Source organism: Choloepus didactylus, chromosome 14, assembly GCF_015220235.1.
Source record: "Choloepus didactylus isolate mChoDid1 chromosome 14, mChoDid1.pri, whole genome shotgun sequence".
NCBI classification, from domain to species: Eukaryota; Metazoa; Chordata; class Mammalia; order Pilosa; family Megalonychidae; genus Choloepus; species Choloepus didactylus.
The window spans coordinates 46,145,768-46,171,852 of record NC_051320.1 but is presented as its reverse complement, the minus strand read 5'-3'; the positions used below and the strand labels follow the sequence as shown (position 1 = coordinate 46,171,852).

General features: G+C 37.0%; 1 protein-coding gene across 1 annotated transcript in view; it reads right to left on the bottom strand.

Annotated features, from left to right (window-relative positions):
- NECAB1 (N-terminal EF-hand calcium binding protein 1) overlaps nt 1-26,085 on the bottom strand; it is a 204,119-nt gene that overhangs the window by 144,297 nt on the left and 33,737 nt on the right. The window contains exon 3 of the mRNA XM_037802731.1: nt 11,309-11,417. Within this exon, the coding sequence (XP_037658659.1) occupies nt 11,309-11,417 (109 nt within the window). The remainder of the gene's footprint in view (nt 1-11,308; nt 11,418-26,085) is intronic.

The window sequence follows — 26,085 nt, the reverse complement described above, 5'->3', positions numbered from 1 at the left end:
CACAGTACTGTTCCATAGTTGTACATTCATCACCAAAATCAATCCCCAACACCCTCATTACCACACGCACAAAAATAACCAGAATAATAATTAAAGTGAAAAAGTGTGCTTCAGGTTTTAAAGCAGGGAAGGATAGTGAGGCATTTGCCTTGGGCCCCAAATTTAAGGGGCACCAAAAAACTCAGGAAATAGTATTTGAATGCAAGGTTTTAAAAAATCAAAAGTAATGCAAAAAGTCCATGGTGAACAAAATATCAAAATTTCAAATACAGATAACATTGGTAATGGTGCCATGCCAAGCCATTTAAGAGTATGATGCAAAGGTAGAATATCAACAATACTAATTTTTTTTTTTTTTTTTAGAGATAACAGTAAAAATAATGTTTATTGTTTATTTTCTGATTACAACACAAATATATGCTCCTTGAATAAAATTTGGAAAACATATAAAAGTTTCAATGAGAAAAAGTAAAAATTACATATAACCCAACTTTTTAAAGTAACCAAATTTCTTATTATATTTCACTGAGTTTTTTTTTTTATCTTCATTTTGTTGAGATATATTCACATACCACGCAGTCATACAAAACAAATTGTACTTTCGATTGTTTACAGTACCATTACATAGTTGTACATTCATCACCTAAATCAATCCTTGACACCTTCATTAGCACACACACAAAAATAACAAGAATAATAATTAGAGTGAAAAAGAACAATTGAAGTAAAAAAGAACACTGGGTACCTTTGTCTGTTTGTTTCCTTGCCCTATTTTTCTACTCATCCATCCATAAACTAGACAAAGTGGAGTGTGGTCCTTATGGCTTTCCCAATCCCATTGTCACCCCTCATAAGCTACATTTTTATACAGTGGACGGTGAGTTTTGACAGGTACGGTTCAGCCTGTGGATTGGCGCCTGTAGACCAGGTTCTACCCTTAATCAGATTAGAGGGACTGGGGGAGGGCAGTGGTGGGTTTGGGCAGTGGTGGGTTTAGGGAGGAGTGCAGATTTTCTAAGAAGGTATGTGGAAGGAGAAAAAATAATTGGCATATATAGTACAATCACTAAAATAATTAAAACTTGGATCATGCAAAGATAAAAGTTAACACTTACTTGAACTGTAGCTCCATACACAATGTTTGAATTAATCTCAGTACAAAATCAAAGCCTGACCACCGACATGCCTTTTTAGTTCTTGAACAGAATTTCACAAATATAATTCAGAAGTCTTTATCTAGTATACTTTAGCACCAAATTAAGTTGAACACCATTAAGATCAGAAAATACTTATTGCTGTTACTAATATATGTATATATATGGGAATAACTGATAATGATTTATACAATAAGTCTAAAGGAATAATTACTAAGTATTCTTCTTTAATCCTTGTGTTTTCTTAATGCTATGCCAAGTAATCTGAATTAATAAATACATAAATAAAATAGCAAAACCAGGTCAGGGAGGTCTATAGCAAGCATTATTAGTCATTAATAAGAATAAATGTGTATTGAAAATCCCCATGGCATCAAGTTCTAGAACTACGACTCTTAATAACCATTCCAAACCCAGATACTGTTAAAACTTTAATAATTACTGTAACAAGGAAGAAATGATGAACATACACAATGGAATATTAGTGTCTAACTTGCAACCTCTGAACAACAATGTTCAGAGGTTCTGTTCTTTTTTTGCCCCTTCAAGTATCATTTCTCAGAATGGTACAAGGTGGCTTCCTTTCTTCCGTGCATAAACATTGTACCCCAGTAGTAATTTAAAGATTCAACTAAAATCATCTGCAGTCTAATTCCCTATCCTTCACTGGAGCCGCAAGGACTTACAAACACATTACTCTCTGACTTAAGTTCTTGAATAGCTTTCCCTGGTCTACAAGGGTAAACTTGAGGCACTTTTTTTTTTTTTTTTTTTAATCATCATTTTATTGAGATATATTCACATACCACGCAGTCATACAAAATAAATTGTACTTTCGATTGTTTACAGTACCATTACATAGTTGTACATTCATCACCTAAATCAATCCCTGACACCTTCATTAGCACACACACAAAAATAACAAGAATAATAATTAGAGTGAAAAAGAGCAATTGAAGTAAAAAAGAACACTGGGTACCTTTGTCTGTTTGTTTCCTTCCCCTACTTTTCTACACATCCATCCATAAACTAGACAAAGTGGTGTTTGGTCCTTATGGCTTTCCCAATTCCATTGTCACCCCTCATAAGCTACATTTTTATACAACTGTCTTCGAGATTCATGGGTTCTGGGTTGTAGTTTGATAGTTTCAGGAATCCACCACCAGCTACCCCAATTCTTTAGAACCTAAAAAGGGTTGTCTAAAGTGTGCATAAGAGTGCCCACCAGAGTGACCTCTCGGCTCCTTTTGGAATCTCTCTGCCACTGAAGCTTATTTCATTTCCTTTCACATCCCCCTTTTGGTCAAGAAGATGTTCTCCGTCCCACGTTGCCAGGTCTACATTCCTCCCTGGGAGTCATATTCCACATTGCCAGGGAGATTCACTCCCCTGGGTGTCTGATCCCACGTAGGGGGGAGGGCAGTGATTTCACCTTTCAAGTTGGCTTAGCCAGAGAGAGAGGGCCACATCTGAGCAACAAAGAGGCATTCAGGAGGAGACTCTTAGGCACAAATACAGGGAGGCCTAGCCTCTCCTTTGCAGCAACCGTCTTCCCAAGGGTAAAACTTATGGTAGAGGGCTCAACCCATCCAACCACCAGTCCCCTATGTCTGTGGTCATGTTAGCAACCATGGAGGTGGGGTAGGCGAATACCCCTGCATTCTCCACAGGCTCCTCAAGGGGGCACTACATCTTTTTTTTTTTTTTTTTTACCCTTGTTTGTCTTTTTTTTTTTTTTTTTTTTTTTTTTTTTTTTTTTTTTTAACTTTCCCTTCTTTTTTCAAATCACCTGTATGAAAAAAAAAGTTAAAAAGAAAACAAACATACAATAAAAGAGCATTTCAAAGAGACCATAGCAAGGGAGTAAGAAAAAGACAACTAACCTAAGATAACTGCTTAACTTCCAACATGTTCCTACTCCACCCCAAGAAAGTTACATAATATAGCAACATTTCAGTGAACTTGTTCCTACTACAACCATCAGAAATTAACAGACCATAGTCATTTCTGGGCATCCCCAGAACGTTAAATAGCTTATCTGTTCTTCTTGGATTATTGTTCCCCCTTCCTTAATTGCTCTCTACTGCTAGTTCCCCTACATTCTACATTATAAACCATTTGTTTTACATTTTTCAAAGTTCACATTAGTGGTAGCATATAATATTTCTCTTTTTGTGCCTGGCTTATTTCGCTCAGCATTATGTCTTCAAGGTTCATCCATGTTGTCATATGTTTCACCAGATCGTTCCTTCTTACTGCCGCGTAGTATTCCATCGTGTGTATATACCACATTTTATTTATCCACTCATCTGTTGAAGGACATTTGGGTTGTTTCCATCTCTTGGCAATTGTGAATAATGCTGCTATGAACATTGGCGTGCAGATATCTGTTCGTGTCACTGCTTTCCGATCTTCCGGGTATATACCGAGGAGTGCAATCGCTGGATCGAATGGTAGCTCTATCTCTAGTTTTCTAAGGAACTGCCAGACTGACTTCCAGAGTGGCTGAACCATTATACAGTCCCACCAACAATGAATAAGAGTTCCAATTTCTCCACATCCCCTCCAGCATTTGTAGTTTCCTGTTTGTTTAATGGCAGCCATTCTAACCGGTGTTAGATGGTATCTCATTGTGGTCTTAATTTGCATCTCTCTAATAGCTAGTGAAGCTGAACATTTTTTCATGTGTTTCTTGGCCATTTGTATTTCCTCTTCAGAGAACTGTCTTTTCATATCTTTTGCCCATTTTATAATTGGGCTGTCTGTACTATTGTCATTGAGTTGTAGGATTTCTTTGTATATGCAAGATATCAGTCTTTTGTCAGATACATGGTTTCCAAAAATTTTTTCCCATTGAGTTGGCTGCCTCTTTACCTTTTTGAGAAATTCCTTTGAGGTGCAGAAACTTCTAAGCTTGAGGAGTTCCCATTTATCTATTTTCTCTTTTGTTGCTTGTGCTTTGGGTGTAAAGTCTAGGAAGTGGCCTCCTAATACAAGGTCTTGAAGATGTTTTCCTACATTATCTTCTAGGAGTTTTATGGTACTTTCTTTTATATTGAGATCTTTGGTCCATTTTGAGTTAATTTTTGTGTAGGGGGTGAGGTAGGGGTCCTCTTTCATTCTTTTGGATATGGATATCCAACTCTCCCAGCCCCATTTGTTGAAAAGACCATTATGGCTCAGTTCGGTGACTTTGGGGGCCTTATCAAAGATCAGTCGGCCATAGATCTGAGGGTCTATCTCTGAATTCTCAATTCGATTCCATTGATCTATATGTCTATCTTTGTGCCAGTACCATGCTGTTTTGGCAACTGTGGCTTTATAATAAGCTTCAAAGTCAGGGAGTGTAAGTCCTCCCACTTCGTTTTTCTTTTTTAGAGTGTCTTTAGCAATTCGAGGCATCTTCCCTTTCCAAATAAATTTGATAACTAGCTTTTCCAAGTCTGCAAAGTAGGTTGTTGGAATTTTGATTGGGATTGCATTGAATCTGTAAATGAGTTTGGGTAGAATTGACATCTTAATGACATTTAGCCTTCCTATCCATGAACATGGAATATTTTTCCATCTTTTAAGGTCCCCTTCTATTTCTTTTAGTAGAGTTATGTAGTTTTCTTTGTATAGGTCTTTTACATCTTTGGTTAAGTTGATTCCTAGGTACTTGATTTTTTTAGTTGCTATTGAAAATGGTATCTTTTTCTTGAGTGTCTCTTCAGTTTGTTCATTTCTAGCATATAGAAACATTACTGACTTATGTGCATTAATCTTGTATCCCGCTACTTTGCTAAATTTGTTTATTAGCTCTAGTAGCTGTATCGTCGATTTCTCAGGGTTTTCTAGATATAAGATCATATCATCTGCAAACAATGACAGTTTTACTTCTTCTTTTCCAATTTGGATGCCTTTTATTTCTTTGTCTTGCCGGATTGCCCTGGCTAGCACTTCCAGCACAATGTTGAATAACAGTGGTGACAGCGGGCATCCTTGTCTTGTTCCTGATCTTAGAGGGAAGGCTTTCAGTCTCTCACCATTGAGTACTATGCTGGCTGTGGGTTTTTCATATATGCTCTTTATCATGTTGAGGAAGTTTCCTTCAATTCCTACCTTTTGAAGTGTTTTTATCAAAAAGGGATGTTGGATTTTGTCAAATGCTTTTTCAGCATCTATTGAGATGATCAATTGATTTTTCCCTTTCGAGTTTTTAATGTGTTGTAATACATTGATTGTTTTTCTGATGTTGAACCATCCTTGCATGCCTGGAATGAACCCCACTTGGTCATGGTGTATGATTTTTTTAATGTGTCTTTGGATTCGATTTGCAAGTATTTTGTTGAGGATTTTTGCATCTGTATTCATTAGGGAGATTGGCCGGTAGTTTTCCTTTTTTGTAGCATCTTTGCCTGGTTTTGGTATTAGATTGATGTTAGCTTCATAAAATGAGTTAGGTAGTGTTCCATTTTTTTCAATGTTTTGAAAGAGTTTGAGTAAGATTGGTGTCAGTTCTTTCTGGAAAGTTTGGTAGAATTCCCCTGTGAAGCCATCTGGCCCTGGGCATTTATTTGTGGGAAGATTTTTGATGACTGATTGGATCTCTTTGCTTGTGATGGGTTGGTTGAGGTCTTCTATTTCTTCTCTGGTCAGTCTAGGTTGTTCATATGTTTCCAGGAAATTGTCCATTTCTTCTACATTATCCAGTTTGTTGCCATACAGTTGTTCATAGTATCCTCTTATAATTTTTTTAATTTCTTCAGGATCTGCAGTTATGTCACCTTTTTCATTCATTATTTTGTTTATATGGGTCTTCTCTCTTTTTGATTTTGTCAGTCTAGCTAGGGGCTTGTCAATCTTGTTGATCTTCTCAAAGAACCAACTTTTGGTGATATTTATCCTTTCTATTGTTTTTTTGTTCTCTATGTCATTTATTTCTGCTTTAATCCTTGTTATTTCTTTTCTTCTACTTGGTTTAGGATTGGTTTGCTGTTCATTTTCTAGCTTCTTCAGTTGATCCATTAGTTCTTTGATTTTGGCTCTTTCTTCCTTTTTAATATATGCGTTTAGTGCTATAAATTTCCCCCTTAGCACTGCTTTTGCTGCATCCCATAGGTTTTGGTATGTTGTGTTCTCATTTTCATTCGTCTCTATATATTTAGCAATTTCTCTTGCTATTTCTTCTTGAACCCACTGATTGTTTAGGAGTGTGTTGTTTAACCTCCAGGTATTTGTGAATTTTCTAAGTCTCTGATGGTTATTGACTTCTAATTGTATTCCATTGTGGTCAGAGAATGTGCTTTGAATAATTTCAATCTTTTTAAATTTATTGAGGCTTGTTTTATGTCCCAGCATATGATCTATTCTGGAGAAAGTTCCGTGAGCACTAGAAAAGTATGTGTATCCTGGTGATTTGGGATGTAATGTCCTGTAGATGTCTGTTAAATCTAATTCATTTATCAGATTGTTTAGGTTTTCAATTTCCTTATTTGTCTTCTGTCTGGTTGATCTATCTATAGGAGAGAGTGATGTGTTGAAGTCTCCCACAATTATTGTGGAAACATCAATTGCTTCCTTTAGTTTTGCCAATGTTTCTCTCATGTATTTTGTGGCACCTTGATTGGGTGCATAGACATTTACGATTGTTATTTCTTCTTGCTGAATTGCCCCTTTTATTAGTATGTAGTGGCCTTCTTTGTCTCTCAAAACATCCCTGCATTTGAAGTCTATTTTATCTGAGATTAATATTGCTACACCTGCTTTCTTTTGGCTGTAGCTTGCATGAAATATTTTTTTCCATCCTTTCACTTTCAATTTCTTTGTGTCCCTGTGTCTAAGATGAGTCTCTTGTATGCAACATATTGATGGTTCATTTTTTTTGATCCATTCTGCGAATCTATATCTTTTAATTGGGGAGTTTAATCCATTTACATTCAACGTTAAAACCGTGAAGGCATTTCTTGAATCGGCCATCTTATCCTTTGGATTATGTTTGCCATATTTTTCCCTCTCTCTATTAATATCCTTTATTGTACCCATACCGAGTCTCTTTAGTACTGAACCTTTCTCCAAGTCTCTCTGTCCTGTCTTTGTTTCTCTGTCTGTAGGGCTCCCTTTAGTATCTCCAGTAGGGCAGGTCTCTTGTTAGCAAATTCTCTCAGCATTTCTTTGTCTGTGAAAAATTTAAGCTCTCCCTCAAATTTGAAGGAGAGCTTTGCTGGATAAAGTATTCTTGGCTGGAAATTCCTCTCTCTCAGAATTTTAAATATATCGTGCCACTGCCTTCTCGCCTCCATGGTGGCTGCTGAGTAGTCACTACTTAGTCTTATGCTGTTTCCTTTGTATGTGGTGAATTGCTTTTCTCTTGCTGCTTTCAGAACTTGCTCCTTCTCTTCTATGTTTGACAGTGTGATCAGTATATGTCTCGGAGTGGGTTTTTTTGGATTTATTCTATTTGGAGTTCGCTGAGCATTTATGATTTGTGTATTTATGTTGTTTAGAAGATTTGGGAAGTTTTCCCCAACAATTTCTTTGAATACTCTTCCTAGACCTTTACCCTTTTCTTCCCCTTCTGGGACACCAATGAGTCTTATATTCGGACGTTTCATATTATCTATCATATCCCTGAGGTCCATTTCGAGTTTTTCAATTTTTTTCCCCATTCTTTCTTTTATGCTTTCATTTTCCATTCTGTCATCTTCCAGGTCACTGATTCGTTGTTCAACTTCCTCTAGTCTTGTACTATGAGTGTCCAGAATCTTTTTAATTTGGTCAACAGTTTCTTTAATTTCCATAAGATCATCCATTTTTTTATTTAGTCTTGCAATGTCTTCTTTATGCTCTTCTAGGGTCTTCTTGATTTCCTTCATATCCCGTACTAGGGTCTCATTGTTCATCTTTAGTTCTTTGAGTAGCTGCTCTAGGTGTGTCTCTTCTGGTCTTTTGATTTGGGTGCTTGGGCTTGGGTTATCCATATCGTCTGGTTTTTTCATATGCTTTATAATTTTCTGTTGTTTTTGGCCTCGTGGCATTTGCTGACCTTGATAGGGTTCTTTTAGGGTTTGTAGACCAGTTGAAGTCCTTATCTCTAATTTATCAGATCTACAGCTTCGTGGAGTACACTTTCTCTAACTAACCAGCAGGTGGCGTCCACGAGCCACCTGTTCTCCACAAGCCCGATCTCCCCTGCTTAGCCTTTTTGGTGAGTGGGGGAGTGAGTCTTGTGGGGCCCAATTGGTGTCCCAAGCTTGCGTGTGTAGTTGGTGTTGCCTGCCCTGTATGTGGGGCGTGTTTCTGGGCAGTCGGGGAGGGGGGGTGGCCCTAACAATCAAATCTCCCTGATGATCCTAGAGTTTTAAAGCTGCTGCAATAGTCTAATCCTTCAGTTCAGTCCTGCCACAGTTTGTCTCTGCCACTGACCCACAAGTCTTTGGTATTGGCGTATGGCTCCTGAGACTTGCAAGTGGGCCCCTCTTCCAGGCTGTGCACCCCGGGTCCTCTGTTGAGGGATGACTGTGCTATGTCACAGGTGAGTGCCGTCCCCCCAGGGCAGTTCTGGGCTGCTGGGCTGTGTTGGGAGGCTCCCAGTCTGCTCAAATGATGGCTGAATGGGGCTCTGTTAATTCACACTGCTCCCCCTTCCCAGCTCTGGGACATTCAGCTGAGGTTGCAGGGAAGGCTAATGTCCACGCCCAGTTTTGTGGTGTGTGCCTGTTATTTGAAGCACTTCCGTCACACTGGGTTGTCTGGGGCAGCTCTGGGCTATGGGGCTGGCGATGGGCAGGAGTGTTTCCTGTCCACCAGGATGGTGGCTGTGAGCGGACACCCCCCTTTTCTTGGGAAGTTGTGTTGTTTAGTGAATTTTCTCAGCCACTGGATTATTGCCTTTTGTCTCAGAGCTCTCTTAGTTCTGCTCTTGACTTGACGTGCCCAAATTTCAATTCTTTGAAGCTTTCTGTATTGAGCTTCTTAGAGTAATTGTTTTAGAAAAAGCAAAAAGGATTTAAAAAAAAAAAAAACGGCCCTCCTCAGAGATCTAATGGGTTATTGAAATGCTAATAGACAAAGCATCCAGGGCCATTAAGGAAAGGTGCCCTGGGCAGAGAGATCAGCCTTGCTTCGGGATTTGCATATGCGCCTCAAGGCCTGATCTCCGCCCTTCCCCTTTCTGTGTTCACCAGAACTCCAAAAATCCTCTGCTTTTACTTTGGAGCTTCTCGTGTTGTTTTCCTTCTATGCCCATCTCCTCTCTGCTGGGCTGGCTGCTCTCAGAGTCTCTGGTGTCTGGCCTCAGTCTATCTATGGTTGGAGTTTGAATCAGTAGAATGAGTTTCCGGTAAGAGCAGCCACTGCAATTCTCCCTTCTCCTTCCTGGAGCTGACAGCCCCTCCTCCCCCGGGACTGAGCCTGGCAGGGAGGGGCGCGGGTCCCCTGGCCGCAAAAACTTACAGATTTCGCTGATCTCAGCAGTTCCACGTTTTCATGAGTGTTGTATGAAGTATGCCCAAAGACAGATTGCTCTGTGGTGTCCAATCCACGCAGTTCCTGGCTTTTTACCTACTTTCCTGGAGGAGTAACTAAAACATACAGCTCACCAGTCTGCCATCTTGCCCCGCCTCCTTGAGGCACTTTTGCAATCACAGAATACAACTTCCTTCTTTCCTGGCCCATTCTTTCCTCTCCAGCTTCCTCTCCTCCCACTCCCAGCCTTACAGCACACACTTTGGTAACATGAAAACGCTTGTCCCTCCCATTCACCCAAGCTACATTTTGACTCCAGGCCTTTTGTTATGTGGGTCCCTCCGATTAGAATATCTTCCTCCCTTTTCTTTATCTAATTAATATCTACTCTCCTATAAAGACTCAGCACCTGATCACATATTCCTGGTAACATTCCCTGAACCCAAGAAAATGGGCTAAGATTCCCACCCTTGTGATTCCAAAGTGTCCTGTGCATACCTCAAACAAAACACTTGTGATCTTATACTGAAATTATCAGTTAATGGGTATATTTCTCCACAAAGCTATAAGTAGCTTCCATGTTGTACCAGCAAAAACTACCGAGGACTTCATATTATGCCAGATTTTGAACAGAATGGAACTTCAATCCAGCTACCTGCTAGTACTGTTTCTGATAACAAAGAACTTAAGCTATTCAATAGGAAATTTAAAACCCCAACTGAAGTCAAGAAACTAACAAACTGGTTGTTTCCACAATATTCAGCTATTTGAGCAAAGAGAATTTAATTTTTTATTTTTTCTTATTAGTTTGCCTCAACAAAACATCTGCACATAGATGTAGCCCAAGAACATTTTTTGGCACGCCAGCTCACGGGCCTGGAACTACTGCAACACTTTGCCGAAAGCAAGCTAGTGAAGGCTGTAAGCAGCAGACATGCTGACAGGTCTTCAGGCATCGTTAACATGGGTTTGTTCACATCAGAATTTCTGTAATCAAGACTCGCAAATAATGTGATTTGATTCAATAACCCAAAGCAAAGGGCCCATTTTTGTTTTTCTAGATTCTAAACATCTCATTATTCTATATTTTTAAGCATAGAGAGAAGATAAATAGAATCACTGTAAACACTACACCAATGCAACAGAGACATCTGTGTAGGTAAAATAAGTCGGTTAGATCATAGTATATACATCAATTATTCAGAGCAAATTGCTGGGCCTGCATTACCTGCATCTCTCGGGTAACTGTGATTTGGAGTTGAGCACATCTGAATTGTCCAGAAAATTCATTTCACTGTTGTGATTCCCCATTTCACTTTGCTAATATAAGAATGGTCTAAGGACAATTGTTATATGAAGCAACTTCAGAAAAAGTCTACAAGAAAAATTCTACTTAATAATGATAGAATTTGAATTATTTACAATCTATGCCTTTGTTTAACCTCTTGCCCCCAAAAAACACCATCTAAAACTGCTTTTAGGGGAAATTCTAGGAGAACATTGTTTTCTGACTCAAAATTCATTTTTTTCAGAGCTTTTCAATTATATTATTTAAAATAGGGTATATCAAAATTCAGTGTAGCTCAGCATTACAAAACACACCCTCTACATTCCCCTCCCCCACTCCCCTTCTCTCCTTCATTGGTGTGCTCTTATATGCATACACTCTCTGCTTATTTACAGAATCTAGTGATAAAGAGGCTCCTTACTTGGTGTTATGTGTATCAATGGTATGGAAAAGCTCATGTAATTCTTCTCCACTCAGAACACCATCTGCGAAATACGCTTTGAATTCTTCAAAGGACAATTTTCCATCATCTGAAATGATAATAAACAGAAGAAAAGCAGATCATTTCAACTTTGCACATGGGTCTATCTTTTGATTTGTAAAACCTTTCCCAAATGCTTGTGCATGTGTATTTGTGCATATATACACATATGTTCAAGAAAGAAAGAACAGCTCAAAGTGTTAAAAAGGAAAAAAAAAATCAGTATTATATTTACAGTATACAGAATGCAGTTATGTATACCCTGGAACATAATTCTATATGGTTTTTGCAATTTATTTTTTTCATTTATTCACTCAACAAACATTTACCAAGTACTGACGATACCAACAAGACAACCATATAACAAATAAAGAGCCCAACAAGGAGTCAATTACTTAGATGTTTACCTTCATGGTGCAGAACATATACAGGACGAGCAGATTGCAGGATAAATTCCAGATGTTTAATAAGTGTGCTTTGAGTGAACAAATGCTTGCATGTGAATATCAGAATCTTTATTAGAGTCCAACAAACTTTGTTCATTCCTTTATCCTTATAACAAATAAGTATTTTTAAAAATTAAACATTTTACTTATTCTGGGATACAAACATGACACAATCGGGGAGTCTAATTTTAGAGGTAAGATGCACAGACATAAGAAATGTATGTTACACAATAGAACACAGTAAATGCAACAAGAGATACATTTGAAATGCGTGGGAGTTTGAGTAATAAGAGATTCCTTTCATTTGGGGCACGCGGGATTTTAGTAGCATTTGATCCAGGCTTTGAATGTCAGGTAAAATTTGATTAAGCATAGATGGAAGAAATACATTAACAATAGGCAAAAGTAAGAAATGTATCCAAGATGTAAAATCACATCTAGAGGGGTGAATGGACAGGTGTATGTGTAGGGGGGTGGAGTGGGAGAGGGTAGTGGTGAAAGCAACCTTTTCTTTGTGCAGGGAGCTGGTTTGTGCAGGGAGCTGGTTTGTCAGTTATCTTAGATAAGCCGCCAGATGACTGTTAACAGTCTACATTAACAAGACTGAGGTCTAAAGGAGGGTGGGACTTACCCAGGTCACAGAACTCCTATAGTGAGGCCATAGGAACAATACTATGATGACACAGTTGAGTTTGTCTTTGAGAGAAAGAAGGTATTATTTAATAGGATTGGATCTACAAAGCTTGTTCAGAGCATTTTTATCCCCCTCAAAAATGGACCACTGACAACTTGGAGTACCCTCAAAATACAGATTTCTGGGCCTCATCAGAGAATCAGAATTTCACAGACCACATGGAAGGGAGGGCCACCAAGAAATCGGGATTTTAATAACCTGCGTGATTTCTCCTTAAAATAAAAAGGACAGAATAGGCCTAATCACTGAGTTGCTTAATTTTTCAGATAAGGGTCTACAGGCTGTAAAATTCTAAAAAATCCTTACTGTAAAATCCAACTATAAAGACCCCCGAGAGTTTTAAAGTTGTTTCATTTTGCTTTTTAACTTAATACATGCATGAAACCAATCATCCAGTTAACACTCGCCATTTGCTTTTTAACTTAATACATGCATGAAACCAATCATCCAGTTAACGCTCGCCAACAGTTAACTGGGCAGACACAGCTTCAGAGGCCATAGCAAATCCAGATGAGGTTCAAGCACAGAATAGGTTCCTGACCACCAGTGACCCCATGGGCCATCCTGGCTTAGCCCATCAAATCCCACAGTTACTCATTACAAAACCAAGTTTAATTCACCAGGCTCACCAACTGTCTCATACTGAGTTTCTCTTTTTGGATGAATTATTTGAGTGTCATGTCTCAAAAGGATTACTTTAAGCTTTAGCCCCATGTAACTTGATGATTCCATTTCCCAAGAATGGGAAATATATACTCCAGATTGCATTTAGTAAAGTATTGCTACTGTGTATCTCTTTACATCGATGAAAAATATATTGCCAAGTTGTGGAATTAAACACAAACCAGATTAGGTATAGGTCAAAAAGACCTTTTCATCTATTATTTAAAAAAAAAAAAAAAGGAAAGAAAAAGAAATCAATCCACTATTTCCAACTTTACGACTGTGATCTGTGATGACTGTAACATATGCATATTCAAGGTGGAATATGTTTTCCACTGTGAACATTTAATGTTTCTCAGGTGAACTGAAGGAACCCCAGTTGCCTGTGCACCCCATGGGTGGGGAGGATGTCTGAAATACTGCTCTATTTTTCAAGTAATCATGTATATCCTAGCAAACAAAAGCCTTGACTAACAAGTGCCCTGATGATACTCTGGGGCTAAAGGCCCTCAAGGAAGGGAGGGAGGGAGGAAAGAGAAACAGAAAAAGGAGGCATTGAATTTGAATTACCATCCTGCTGGCTTGAAGGACAGAAAGCCCATTACTACATGCAGGACTCCTGGAAGTCTTCCTTTCAGGCTACCACACTTTTAAACAAGCAATTGCCAAGAGTTACCTTTGAATATTTCTAGACTGGTACCTTAAAGTATGTTAAACTAAAGCATTATATTTTTTAAAGGAAAATGAAAAAAAATTCCCTACTAGTGTAGTTAATAATAAAGCAATTGTAATTTTTTTTTTAAATATTTTATTTCAACTTCCGTTTTCTTGCTGATCTTTTCTTTAGAAATGGAACAATACAGTTAAACCTTGATGTATACTGACTCAGCCAAAAAATTGGCCAAATTTTCTGAAGTCTGATTTACCATGTTAATAAATCTTAACTCTACCACAAAAGGGCACAGGTTTTCCAGCTTTCTATTATAAATGCATGCTTTGCCTGGGTTTCTTCTGAGCATAGCTGGCACTCTCGGCTCTGCTTTTAAATTATTCCGTCCTCATACACTAAACTCGATTCATTTTTTGAGATGGAAGTGGCAGAGTGCAGTGCTCAGAGCACAGCCCCAGAACAAAGAAATAAACTTGAATATTAAACTCAAGTTTATTGAGTTTGTTTAAACTCATTTCAAACATATTAAAATGGCTTCTCTATTTATTATGACACTTTCATGCATTCTTTCATCAAATATTTATCAAGAGTCTACTAGGTGCCAAACACTGTGTTTTGTGCTAGGAATACAAGTAGACAAGCTTTTACAATTATGATGGAGGATAAAGCAAATGAATAGCTAAATACAGTATGATAAAGAAAATACCAGATCAATCTATGGTGATATGGGACCATACAAGAGGGAAAACTAATCCAAGTATAAGGGCATAAGGAAGGCTTACCAGTAGTGACATTTCTGAGATGCAAATGAAAAGCAGGGCTTAGTAGGGGAAGATGTGTAAAGAGGAAGACTATTTCAGCCGATGGAACTAACTACAAAGCCAGGAAACAAGAGAAAATGGAGGTTGGTAAATTGGGGAAAAATCAGCATATACATTCAAAGATTATGCATTGGGGGAAGAGGGGGACAGGGGAGAGGGCAGAGGGATACAGAGAGGCAACATCACAAAGAACCTTAAAAAAAAATCACAGTAACCAGTTTGACTAAGAGAAGCCAGGTAGTTTTCACAAGGCAGTGACATCAGATTTACACTTTAGACAACTTTACAGTTAAGGAGAATGGAGTAGAAGAGTACAGCACTGGAACAGGGTGTCAGTTAAGAGGACATTGCAGTAATTGGTCAAGAACCAATGCTGGTAGAAAAATGGGAACAAAAAGTAAATGATTAATAAGGGAGATGGGAGATGGGACATTTTGGGTGTTCTTCTTTACTTGAATTTTTATTCTTGTTTTTAGTTCTTAAAAATTTTTTTGAGTAATGAAATGTTCAAAAATTAATTTTGGTGATGAATGCACAACTATATATTGGCACTATGAACAACTGATTGTATACTGTGGATGACTGTAGGGTATGTGAATATATCTCAATAAAACTGAATTAAAAACAAAAAAGAACCAATGGTGGGGTGAACTTTCACAGAGACAGAGAGCAGAGAGAAGCGATAGATTTGTAATCTGTTTAGAAAAAAAAAGAACAGGAACTGACGATCAGTTAGAAGTGGTGCATGAACAAAAGGCCTAAGTCAGGAACAACCCCTGCTTTCCAGGACTGGACAACCAGATGGATGATATCACTGTTCATGGTGAGAGAAGACACAGGACAGAAAGCATGGGTGAAATAAAGAGTGTTCTTTTGAATATGTTGAAATTAGAGGTGTCCGTGGAATAAATGGAGGCATCCAGTAGGAAGGAGCATCATAAGGGTCAAGAAAGCTCAAGAGAGAGAAATGAACTTGAGATGTACATTTGGGAGTTATCAGTATATAGTAATTGAAGTCCTAGAAGTAGACGAGTTCCCCCTGGGAGAATGCCTACAAAGAGAAAGAAAAGGGCCCAGGACAGACTTTGGAGATGCCAACTCATTCTTTAAGTTTCGGATTCTATAAATGCTGGGCTGTTGCAAGGATTGAGAGGCTACATAGAAAACAATTAGCACAGTTTTCAGCACATAGTAAGACTTCAACAAATGCTACGCATTATTTTCAGACGGTGTGCTGACTTAGAGTTATGTACTGTGGGAAAACATGTTCTTAAACTTAATCCAGTCCTGTGGGTGTGAACTCATTGTAAATAAGACCTTTCGATGAGGTTACTTCAGTTAAGGTGTGACCCAACTGAACCAGGATGGGTCTTCATGCTATTACTATAGGATTTACAGAGAAGGCCACAGAGAGAGAAAGCCATGGGAAGAGCAGGAAGTGGGAAGTCAATGGAACACAGAAGAGAAAGGCGCAGACATTGCCATGTGGACTGCCATATAACAGAAAAGCCAAAGGCCCAAGGATCACTGGCAGCCAGCCCCAGAATACGAGTTTTTAGGGGACAAACTATTGCCTTGCTAATGCCTTGACTTTGACTTTTTCTAGCCTCAAAATCATTGTTTAAGCCAACATGCTGTTTAAGCCAACCTCCTGTAAGGTATTTGTTTTAGCAGCTAGGAAACTAAATCAGAGGGTTTACTAGTTCATCCTTGCTAAGTAATCATTTGAATTTTCTTACTACTTTATACTCTTCCTTGAAAAGTACTTATTGAATACAACAGAAAATGGGTTTTAATATGTTCATTTATTAATAAAAACTTTAATTTATTTTCCTGGGGAACCAGGGTATATATACCCTAAAACTGATGCTTATTTTTTAATAAATGGCCTCCATAAAAACTTAATTTCTCCTTCAGGTTGCATTTTCACAAATATAACATCAATGAGAGCTCTGATTTCAGTGTTCCCCCTTCCCCTCAAGGACAATTTTAATCTAGTTTTTTGAGCATTTTAAATGATTATCCATTCAAAACACTGGCTTCTCCTTCAGGTATTTTTCAGTGCATTAAATATTGTAGTTTATCAGGATCAAAACAGAAAACATGATAATCTTCAGTAACAATAACAGCATCTTGGTACAAAATGAACACCTGGAAAGCATTACTGAGTTTAATACACAAAATGATACCATTTTGTGCATATGTATTCATATCCTAGAGGCAGAGACAAAATATAGCAACCTTGTTTCTAAAATGAAGGTCTTAAATTATAAAGTCAGAAAAATAATATAGTAATACTTTTAAATTTAATAGATAAAACTTCTATCAAATGCAAATATTTTTTACAAAAATAATTTAGTGTCACTAAACATTAATTTCCTTATGTCTAAATGAAAGCCCTTACTGTTCCAGCCTTCTACTGTTACGTTTTTGTTTTAAAGCAATATAAGTAAAAATATAATAGGAGTTCTTCAGGTTTTAGCTCCAAGCCTGGGAGTCATCATTCATGCCCTTATAGAAAGTAAAAGCTGAATAAACTGAAAATCAATGACTTTTCTTGGACCCATCAAATAAATGGGGTCTCAAGGTAGAGAGACAGGCAAACCCAGACAGCCACAGCCAATATCTGCTTACCTGGAGCCAAAACCACTAGAGCCTTAAACTGTTAGGAACACTTAAATGGTAATTTTGATGAATTGCTGGTAAATGAGTATGGATTAGCATGAGAGTGAGAATATTTTTGGGGCTTTGGTCTTGGGGGACCTTCACACTTTTGTGGAACCCCACCGGTCCTCACAATGAAGAGGCAAGAGAGACTCCCTTGTGACTTTGAAGGAGGAGGGCTAGAGTAATCTCTATGAAACACACCTGGAACATTCTCTATAATGAAGAGCTGCTCCCCAGGGGAAAGACTTTATCAGAGCATTATTCCACCTAAGGGAAGGGCATTTCTCCCACTCCAGATAAGAAACCCTTGTAAAGGGCATAGATCCACTAAAAGATAGATTTAAACATATGATGATAGAACACAAACCCTACTCTACATCTTACCACTACACTAACAGGGCTCAAGTATTTAAAAAAAAAAAATGTAGATTACAAGCTTTAGCTTTCTGCCTGTGGGTGCCGCTGAGAAAGTGTCTTCAAAGTCTTTTCTCCCATGGCCAACATACCTAAATCAGAGTTTCCTAAAGAGCCTGAAGAGCTACAGAAGCTCTTCTTCAGAGGGTTGAGCTCTGAAACAGCTGATGCGAGTCTGAGGAGGCATTTTGAGCAATGGGGAATACTCATGGATTGTGTGGTAATGAAAGATCCAAGCACCAGGCACTCCAGAGGCTGGGTTTGTCACGTATGCCAATGTGGAGGAGGTATATGCGGTCATGAATGCAAAGCCAAACAAGATAGATGAGAAAGTTGTGGAACCAAAGAGGGCTGTCTCAAGGAGGACACTCAAAGACCAGGTGCCCACTTAACTGTGAAAAAGATCTTAGTTGGTGGCATTAAAGATGACACTGAAGAACATCACCTATGAGCTTGCTTTGAGCATGGTTTTAGTTTCCTGGCTACTAAAGCAAATACCATGCAATAGGTTGGCTTAAACAATGGGAATTGATTGGCTCACAGTTTTTAGGCTAGGAAAAGTTCAAAATCAGGGCATTATCATGACAGTGCTTTCTTTCAGAAGACTGTGATGATCTGGGGCAGGCAGCCAGCAATCCTTAGTCCTTGGATTTTCTGTTACATAGCAGTGCACATGGTGGCCTCTCCTGGCTTCTGTGGGTTCCATGGACATCTAGCTTCTTCCCATGGGCTTTCTCTCTGAGACCTTCTCATTTAGGCCTCTAGTAATAGGATTAAGACTCATCCTGACTCAGTTGGGCCATACCTTAACTTAAGTAACCTCATCAAAAGGTCCTATTCGCAAAAGTTCACACCCACAGGAATGGATTAAGTTTAAGAAAATGCTTTTCTGGGGTACAGAGCTCCAAGCCACCACAAGGAATATGGAAAAATTGAAATGATTGAAATCATGACTGACCAAGGCAATAGCAAGAAGAGAGGTTTTGCTTTTGTAACCTTTGATGATATAACTCCATGGGTAAGAATGTCATTCAGAAATATCATACTATGAATGACCACAACTGTGAAGTAAAGAAAGCTCCGTCTAAGCAAGTAATGGCCAGTGCTTCATCTAGTCAAAGAGGTCAAAGTGGCTTTGATAACTTTGGTGGTTGTGGAAGTGGTTTTGGTTGACTGGAATGACAATTTGTTCATAGAGGAAACTTCAGTTGTCATGGTGGCTTTGGCGGCAGCTGAGGTGGTGGTGGACATGGTGACAATGGCTATAATGGATTTGGTAATGATGAAAGCGATTTTGGAGGTGGTGGAAGCCACAATGATTTTGGCAATTACAACAATTAATCTTCAAATTTTTGACCTATGACAGGAGGAAACTTTGGGCACATAATGTCTGGCCCTCTGGTAGTGGAGGCAAATACTTCAACCACAACATTAAGGTGGCTATGGTGGTTACAACAACAGCAGAAAGTATAAAAGTGCCACAGTGTTTTAATTACTGTCAGGAAACAAAGCTTAGCAGTAGAGGAGAGCCCAAAAAGTGAGAGTGAAGTGAGAAATCATAACAGTTTTTTTAACCCAACCCAGCATAGCGGTGGCAGGGTCTAACTGCTACTAAGATGACATGTTTTAGACAAAACTCATGCGTATGGGTAAACAAAACTCAAGGACTGTATTTGTGACTAATTGTATAACAGGGTAGTTTAATTTCTGTTTTACAGAAAGTGTAAAGCATTCCACAAAAGGATTTTAATGTAGATTTTTTTTCACTCATGCTGTGATTGCTAAATGTAATATTCTGATGATACTCAATGCGCCTTTAATAAATATGCCTTTATAAATAAGTTGATTACAGATTAAAGAGCTGCAAGGCTAAGATGCTTTCTGAGGAGACGTACATAGGGAAGTCCAAAGCCATCAGAGGAGGTGAAAAAGAAATATTACTAGAGGAACTTGAGACTTCTGTTACCTACAGCTACAACAAACATTGAACAATCCAACTTCTAGCCAGACTGACATAAATTATCACACTAGAGGCCTATTTACCTTGGTTTCTATTACCTGGTATATCCTGTTTAAGAGTCACAAAAAAATTACAAGGCATGCTAAAATGCAAGGAAAAGAACAGGTTGAAGAGACAAAGCAAGGATCAGTCGGTACCAGACTCTGATATGACACAGATGTTGGAATTACCAGACAGGGAGTTTAAAATAGACAACATGTCAGACCAGATGGGCAATTTAAGCAGACATGGAAACCCTAAGAAAGAATCAAAAGGAAATTCTATAAGTCAAAACTACTGTAACAGAAATGAATAAGGCCTCTGATGGGGTCATCAGTTGCTCTGATGTGGCCAAGGAAAGAATCAGTGAACTTAAAGAACTGAAAGATAGGCCAATAAAAACACACCTAGGCATATCATATTCAAATTGTAGAAAATCAAAAACCAGGAGAAATATCTAGAAAGAAGCAGAGGGGAAAAAACCACCACTTTACCTATAAAAGATCAAGGATAAGTATTACAATTACTGTAGACTTCTCAGAAACCATACAAGCAATAAGGGAGTGGAGTGAAAAAGTGTTGAGGAGAAAAATATCACAATTCTATACCTAGTGAAATTATCCTTCAAAAGTGAAGGAGAAATCAAGTCTTTCTCATACAAAAGCTGAGGAAATTCATTATCAGCAGAACTGCCCTGCAAGAAATGTCAAAAGCTTTTCATACAGCTATTTTCCCACCAATGTTCAAGGTAGCATTATTCACAATTGCCAAAAGATGGAAGCAACCCAAATGTCTCTCAACTGATGAACAGATAAACAAAACATGGTATATACATACAATGGAATATTATTCAGTCATTAAAAGGAAATGAAGTTCTGATACATGCGACAACACAGATGAACCTTGAAGACATCATGTTGAGTAAAACAAGCCAGACATAAAAGGGCATATTTTATATGAGCTCAAGGATATGAAATAATTCGAATGTGCAAATTTAGAGAGTCAGTAACTAAAATATAGGTTACCAGAGGCTGAGTAGGGTTTAGGGAATGAGAAATTAGTGCTTAATCGGTACAGAGTTTCATTTGGGCTGAAGGAAAAGTTTTGGTAATGGACGGTGGTAATGGTAGGACAATATTGCAAATGTAATTAACACCACTGAATTGTATATTTGAGAGTAGTTTAAGTGGGTTGTGTATATGTTACCAGAAAAATAATTTTTTTAAAATAACATAGAACTGCACAGAGTGAAACCAAGTGTAAACTACAGATTATAGTTAATAGCATAATTGATGATAATATTGTTTCATCAATTGTAATTAAGGTACACGAATGCAAAGTGTTAATAAGGAAAACTATGTGTGAGGGAGGCTGTATATTGGCACTTTGTATGTTCTGAATGATTTTTCTGTAAATTTACAAGTGCTTTAAGAAAAGAAAATAAAAAAAGTTCTTCAAGGAGAAGGAAACTGGTATAGATCATAAATTCCAATACACAAAGAAAATAAGAGCATCACAAAAAGATTAAATGAAGGAAAAATAAAATTTTAAAACTGGTTAAACTAATACTACTAATAGTGTATTGAGTGATTATATCATATACATAAGTAAAGTGAATTACACCTATGTCATAAGAAACAGGGAGAAACAGTGGAAATACTCTGTTTTAAGGTAGCTATACTACCTATGAAGCAGTGTATTGTTATTTGAAGGTGGACTTAGATTAGTTAAAAATGTATTTTGCAAACTCTAAGGCAACCACTAAAACTATTTTGGAAAGATTAGTTAAAAACGGCAAATTCTAAGGCAATCACTAAAATTTTTTTTTGGAAAGAAGTATAAGAGATATGCTAAAAGAAGAGAAAATATGGAATAATGTAAGATTTTCAATGTAACCCAGAAAAGGGATAAAAGGGGAAAAATGAGTATAAATAATAAAAAAAAATATGGTAATATTAACCTAACTGTATCGATAATCATTTCAGTGAATAGTCTAAGGACACCAATTAAATGGCAATGGTTTTCATAGTGGATTGAAAAAAAAAAAAAAAGACCCAACTAATGTTATCCATGGAAAGCTCACTTTAACAACAATGACTCAGATAATTAAAACTAAACGAATGAAGAAAGACACACCAGGATAATGTTTCAGACACCAAATTTCAGAAAAAGTAGACTTTAGAACAAGGAAAATTATTAAGGATAAGGAAGCATTATCTAATGATAAAGGGGTCAATTCTCCAAGAAGAGATAACAAGAATAAGCCAGTGTGTACCTAGCAAAACAGCATCAAAATACATGAGACCAAAACATAGAACTGAAAGGAGAAAAAGACAAATCTATTTCATAGTTGGAAACTTCAACACCCTCTTTCAGTAACTGATGGATTCAGCAGGCAGAAAAATCAGTAAAGTAACAGTTGATGTTCCCAATAAGGACCACATTTTCTAAGCTGGGAAACACAAGAGAATTGCCTAAGAATTTTTTCTGAATATATTTTTAGAGCCACTAAACCACAGTTCTTGTCCCATAAATGGCAATCATTCATTCATTTATTCAACAATCAATTCAACTGAATTGACACTTATGGAATACACAATCCAACCAAAGAATATGCATTTTTCTCACGTTCACATGGAACGTTCACTAAAATAGACCACACTCTGGGCCATAAAACACACCTCAACAAATGTAAAAGAACAGAAATCATACAAAGTCTGTTCCTACACCACAATGGAAATAAATTAGAGTCCAATAATAGAAAGATAGCTGGAAAATCCCAAAATATTGGAAATCAAACAACACACTTCTAAATAACACACGAATTAAAGAAGCCTCGAGATAAATTTTAAAGTACTTTGAATTTAATGATAATGGCAACACAACTTAATCAAAATTTGTGGGGTGCAGTGACAGCAGTCTTAGAGGAAAATTTATAACATTGAGTGAATATATTCGAAAAGAAGAAAAATCTAAAATTAAATACCTAAGATTCCATCTTAGGAAACTAGAGCAATAAGAATTATTTAAGCCTAAAGCAAGCAGTAGGAAATAAATAAAAATTAAAACAAAAATCGAAGAAATTTAAAACAGGAAACAGAAAAAAAATCAGCAAAACCAAAAGATTTGAAAAGACCAATAAAATTGATAAACCTTAACCGGCTAAGCAAGAAAAAGAGAGAGAGAAGACAAATAACTAATACCTGAAATCAAAGAGGAGTCATCACTGCTCTTCACATAGAAATTAAAAGGATAATAGAGGAATATTATGAATAACTCTGTCCACAAATTTGATAATGTACCTGAAAAGGACCAATTTTTCAATAGACCAACTACCTAAACTCATACAAAGTAAAATAGATAACCTTAATAGGTTTATATCTACTGATGAAGTTGAATCAATAATTAATAGCCTCCCACAAAAGAAAGCACCATGCCCAGATGTTTACAATGGTGAATTCTATGAAGCATTTCAGTAAGAAATGGCATCAGTTCCTCACAATCGCTTCCAGAAAATAGAAGCAGAAAAGAATCCTTCCTAAGTCATTCTGTGAAGCCAGCATTACCCTAATATAAAGCATAGAAAGAAATACTACAAGGAAGGAAGATTACAGACCAATATCTTTCATAAATATAGGTGCAAAAATTCTCAACAAAATATTAGCAAATCAAAACCAACAATATATAGAAAGAATCATTCACCAAGTAGTGTTTAGTCCAAGTATGAATGGCTAGGTGAACGGTTAGGGAAAAAAAAAAAAAAAATAACGTAATCCATCAGATCAATAGGCTACAAAAGAAAATAATATTTATCATGTCAATTGATGCAGAAAAAGCATTTAACAAAATCCAACACTCATTCAAACTAGTAATAGAGCGGAACTTCCTCAACTTGATAAAAACATCTACAAAATACCCACAGCTACTATTATACTTAATGGTGAGAAACTGGACACTTTCTCCTAAGATCAGGATGAAATCCTAGGAGTGATGCAAAAGGGCACCCCCTATTTAACACTGTACTGGAAGTTCTGGCTAGTAAGACAAAAAGCAGAAATAAAATATATACAGATTGAAAAGGAACAAACAAAACTGTCTTGTTAGCAATTGACATAATAATATCTGTAGAAATTCCAAAGAATCAACAACAATAAACACCATGGGACTAATAAGCGAGTATAGCAGTTGCAGAGTATAAGGCTAATATTCAGAGGTTAACATACAAAAATCAATTGCTCTACTATATACCAGCAATGAACAACTGGAATTTGAAAAAAAAAAAAAATACCTGCAATAGAAACAAAATAATGAAATACTTAGGAACAAATTTAACAAATTATATACGGGATCTAAATGCATAAAACTAAGAAACTCTGATGAAACAAACCAAAGAATATCTAAACAAATGAAGACATATTCTATGTTCATGGATTGGAAGACAATATTTTCAAGGTGTGAATTCTTACCACTTGATCTATGGACTCCATGCAATCCCAGTTAAAACTCCAGCAAGCTATTTTGTAAAAATTGACAAACTGATTCTACAATTTATATGGAAAGGAAAGACCTAGGATAACCAACACAATACTAAAGGAGAACAAAGTTGGAGGACTCACACTACACAAACCTATAATAATCAAACCAGTATGGTTTTGGCAAAAGAAAAGATGAATAAATAAATCAACAGAACAGAACTGAGAGTCAATGGAGAAAGGATAATCTTTTCAACAAATGGCACAGGAACAAAAAAATGAATCCAGACACAGACTTTACACCTTTTGCAAAAAAAAAAAAAAAAAAAATTATCTCAAAATTGATTTCAGACCTAAATGTAAAATAGTCAGGAGAAAAGCTAGATGTTCTTGGTTTGGCAATGAGTTTTTAGATACAACACCAAAAGCATGAACCAGGAAAAGAAAAAATAAGTTGGATTTTATTAAAATTAGAAACTTTTACTCTATGAAAGTAACTGTTAAGAGAATAAAACTAAATGACAGAATGTGTGAGAAAATATTTGCAAAATACATCCGAATAAGGATTTATATCTAAAAATACACAAAGAACTTTTAAAACTCAAGAAAAACAATCCAATTTTAAAAATGGACATCAAATCTGAACAGATACTGTACTCAAGAATATATATATAGCAAATAATCATATGCAAAGATGTTCAATATAATTTGATATCAGAGAATTGCAAACTTAAACAACAGCAATAAAATGCCACCTATTATAACAGCTGAAATCCAAAAAACTGACAATATGAATTGCTGGCTAGCAGGCAGAACAACAGGAACACTCATTCATTGCTGTTGGGAAAACAAAATAATTCAGCCACTTTGGAAGTCAGTCTGGCAGTTTAGTTTCCTAAAGACTACCACACAATCTGACAATTATGCTCCAGGGTATTTACCCAACTGATTTGAAAACTTGCCACCACACAAAAACCTGCATATGAGTATTTATAGCACCTTTTCAAAAAACCTGGAAGCAACTAAGATGTTCTTCAAGAAGTGAATGCACTAAAAAAAAAACTGGAATATCCATAGAATGGAATATTATTCAGCACAAGAAATGAGCTATTAAGCTATAAAAAGACATAGATGAAACTTAAATGCATATTACTAATTGAAAGAATCCAGGCTACATATTGTATGATTCCAATTATATGACATTCTGGAAAGATAAATTTATAAATCTAACACGGTAGGAAAAAAAAAAATCAGTGGTTGCCACAGGCTCCAGAGGAGTGGGGAGGGTAAAATAGGCCAAGAACAGTGTATTTTTTAGGGCAATGAGTCTATTCTGTATGAGACAGTGGTAGACATATGGTATTATATATTTGTCAAAATCTATAGGACTTGACAGCACAAAGAGTGAATATTAATGTGGACAAATTCTTAAAAAAATCATTTAGGAAGTGCGAGGATCCCAGGATGGAAAGTGATAAAACCAATTAACTGTATTACAAATTTATCAAACAACCACACTGAAGCAGATGGGGGAAACTGTGCTGACATAAGTAACCTTGGACGTGAGTGGAGACTAAAGAAAGAAACTGTACACAAGACATGTACGCTAGTTGATAAAACTGTTTTCCATGAAGCAACAATTCTGATATATGTGTACAGGAATTAAACAGATAAATAAACGGATAGCAGAGAGTGAGAGCCAGGTTTCTCACTGTTGGAATGGGAGGTTACAGATATGCAAGGGGAGGAGGCTAGAATGGTACAAGTGGTATCAGATTAGAGTCTCAGACAGCAGCATGAACTTGTGTTTAGCTTATTATAGATACAAATGGATACTGATCAAAATATTTATGGATGTGTATGTACATACA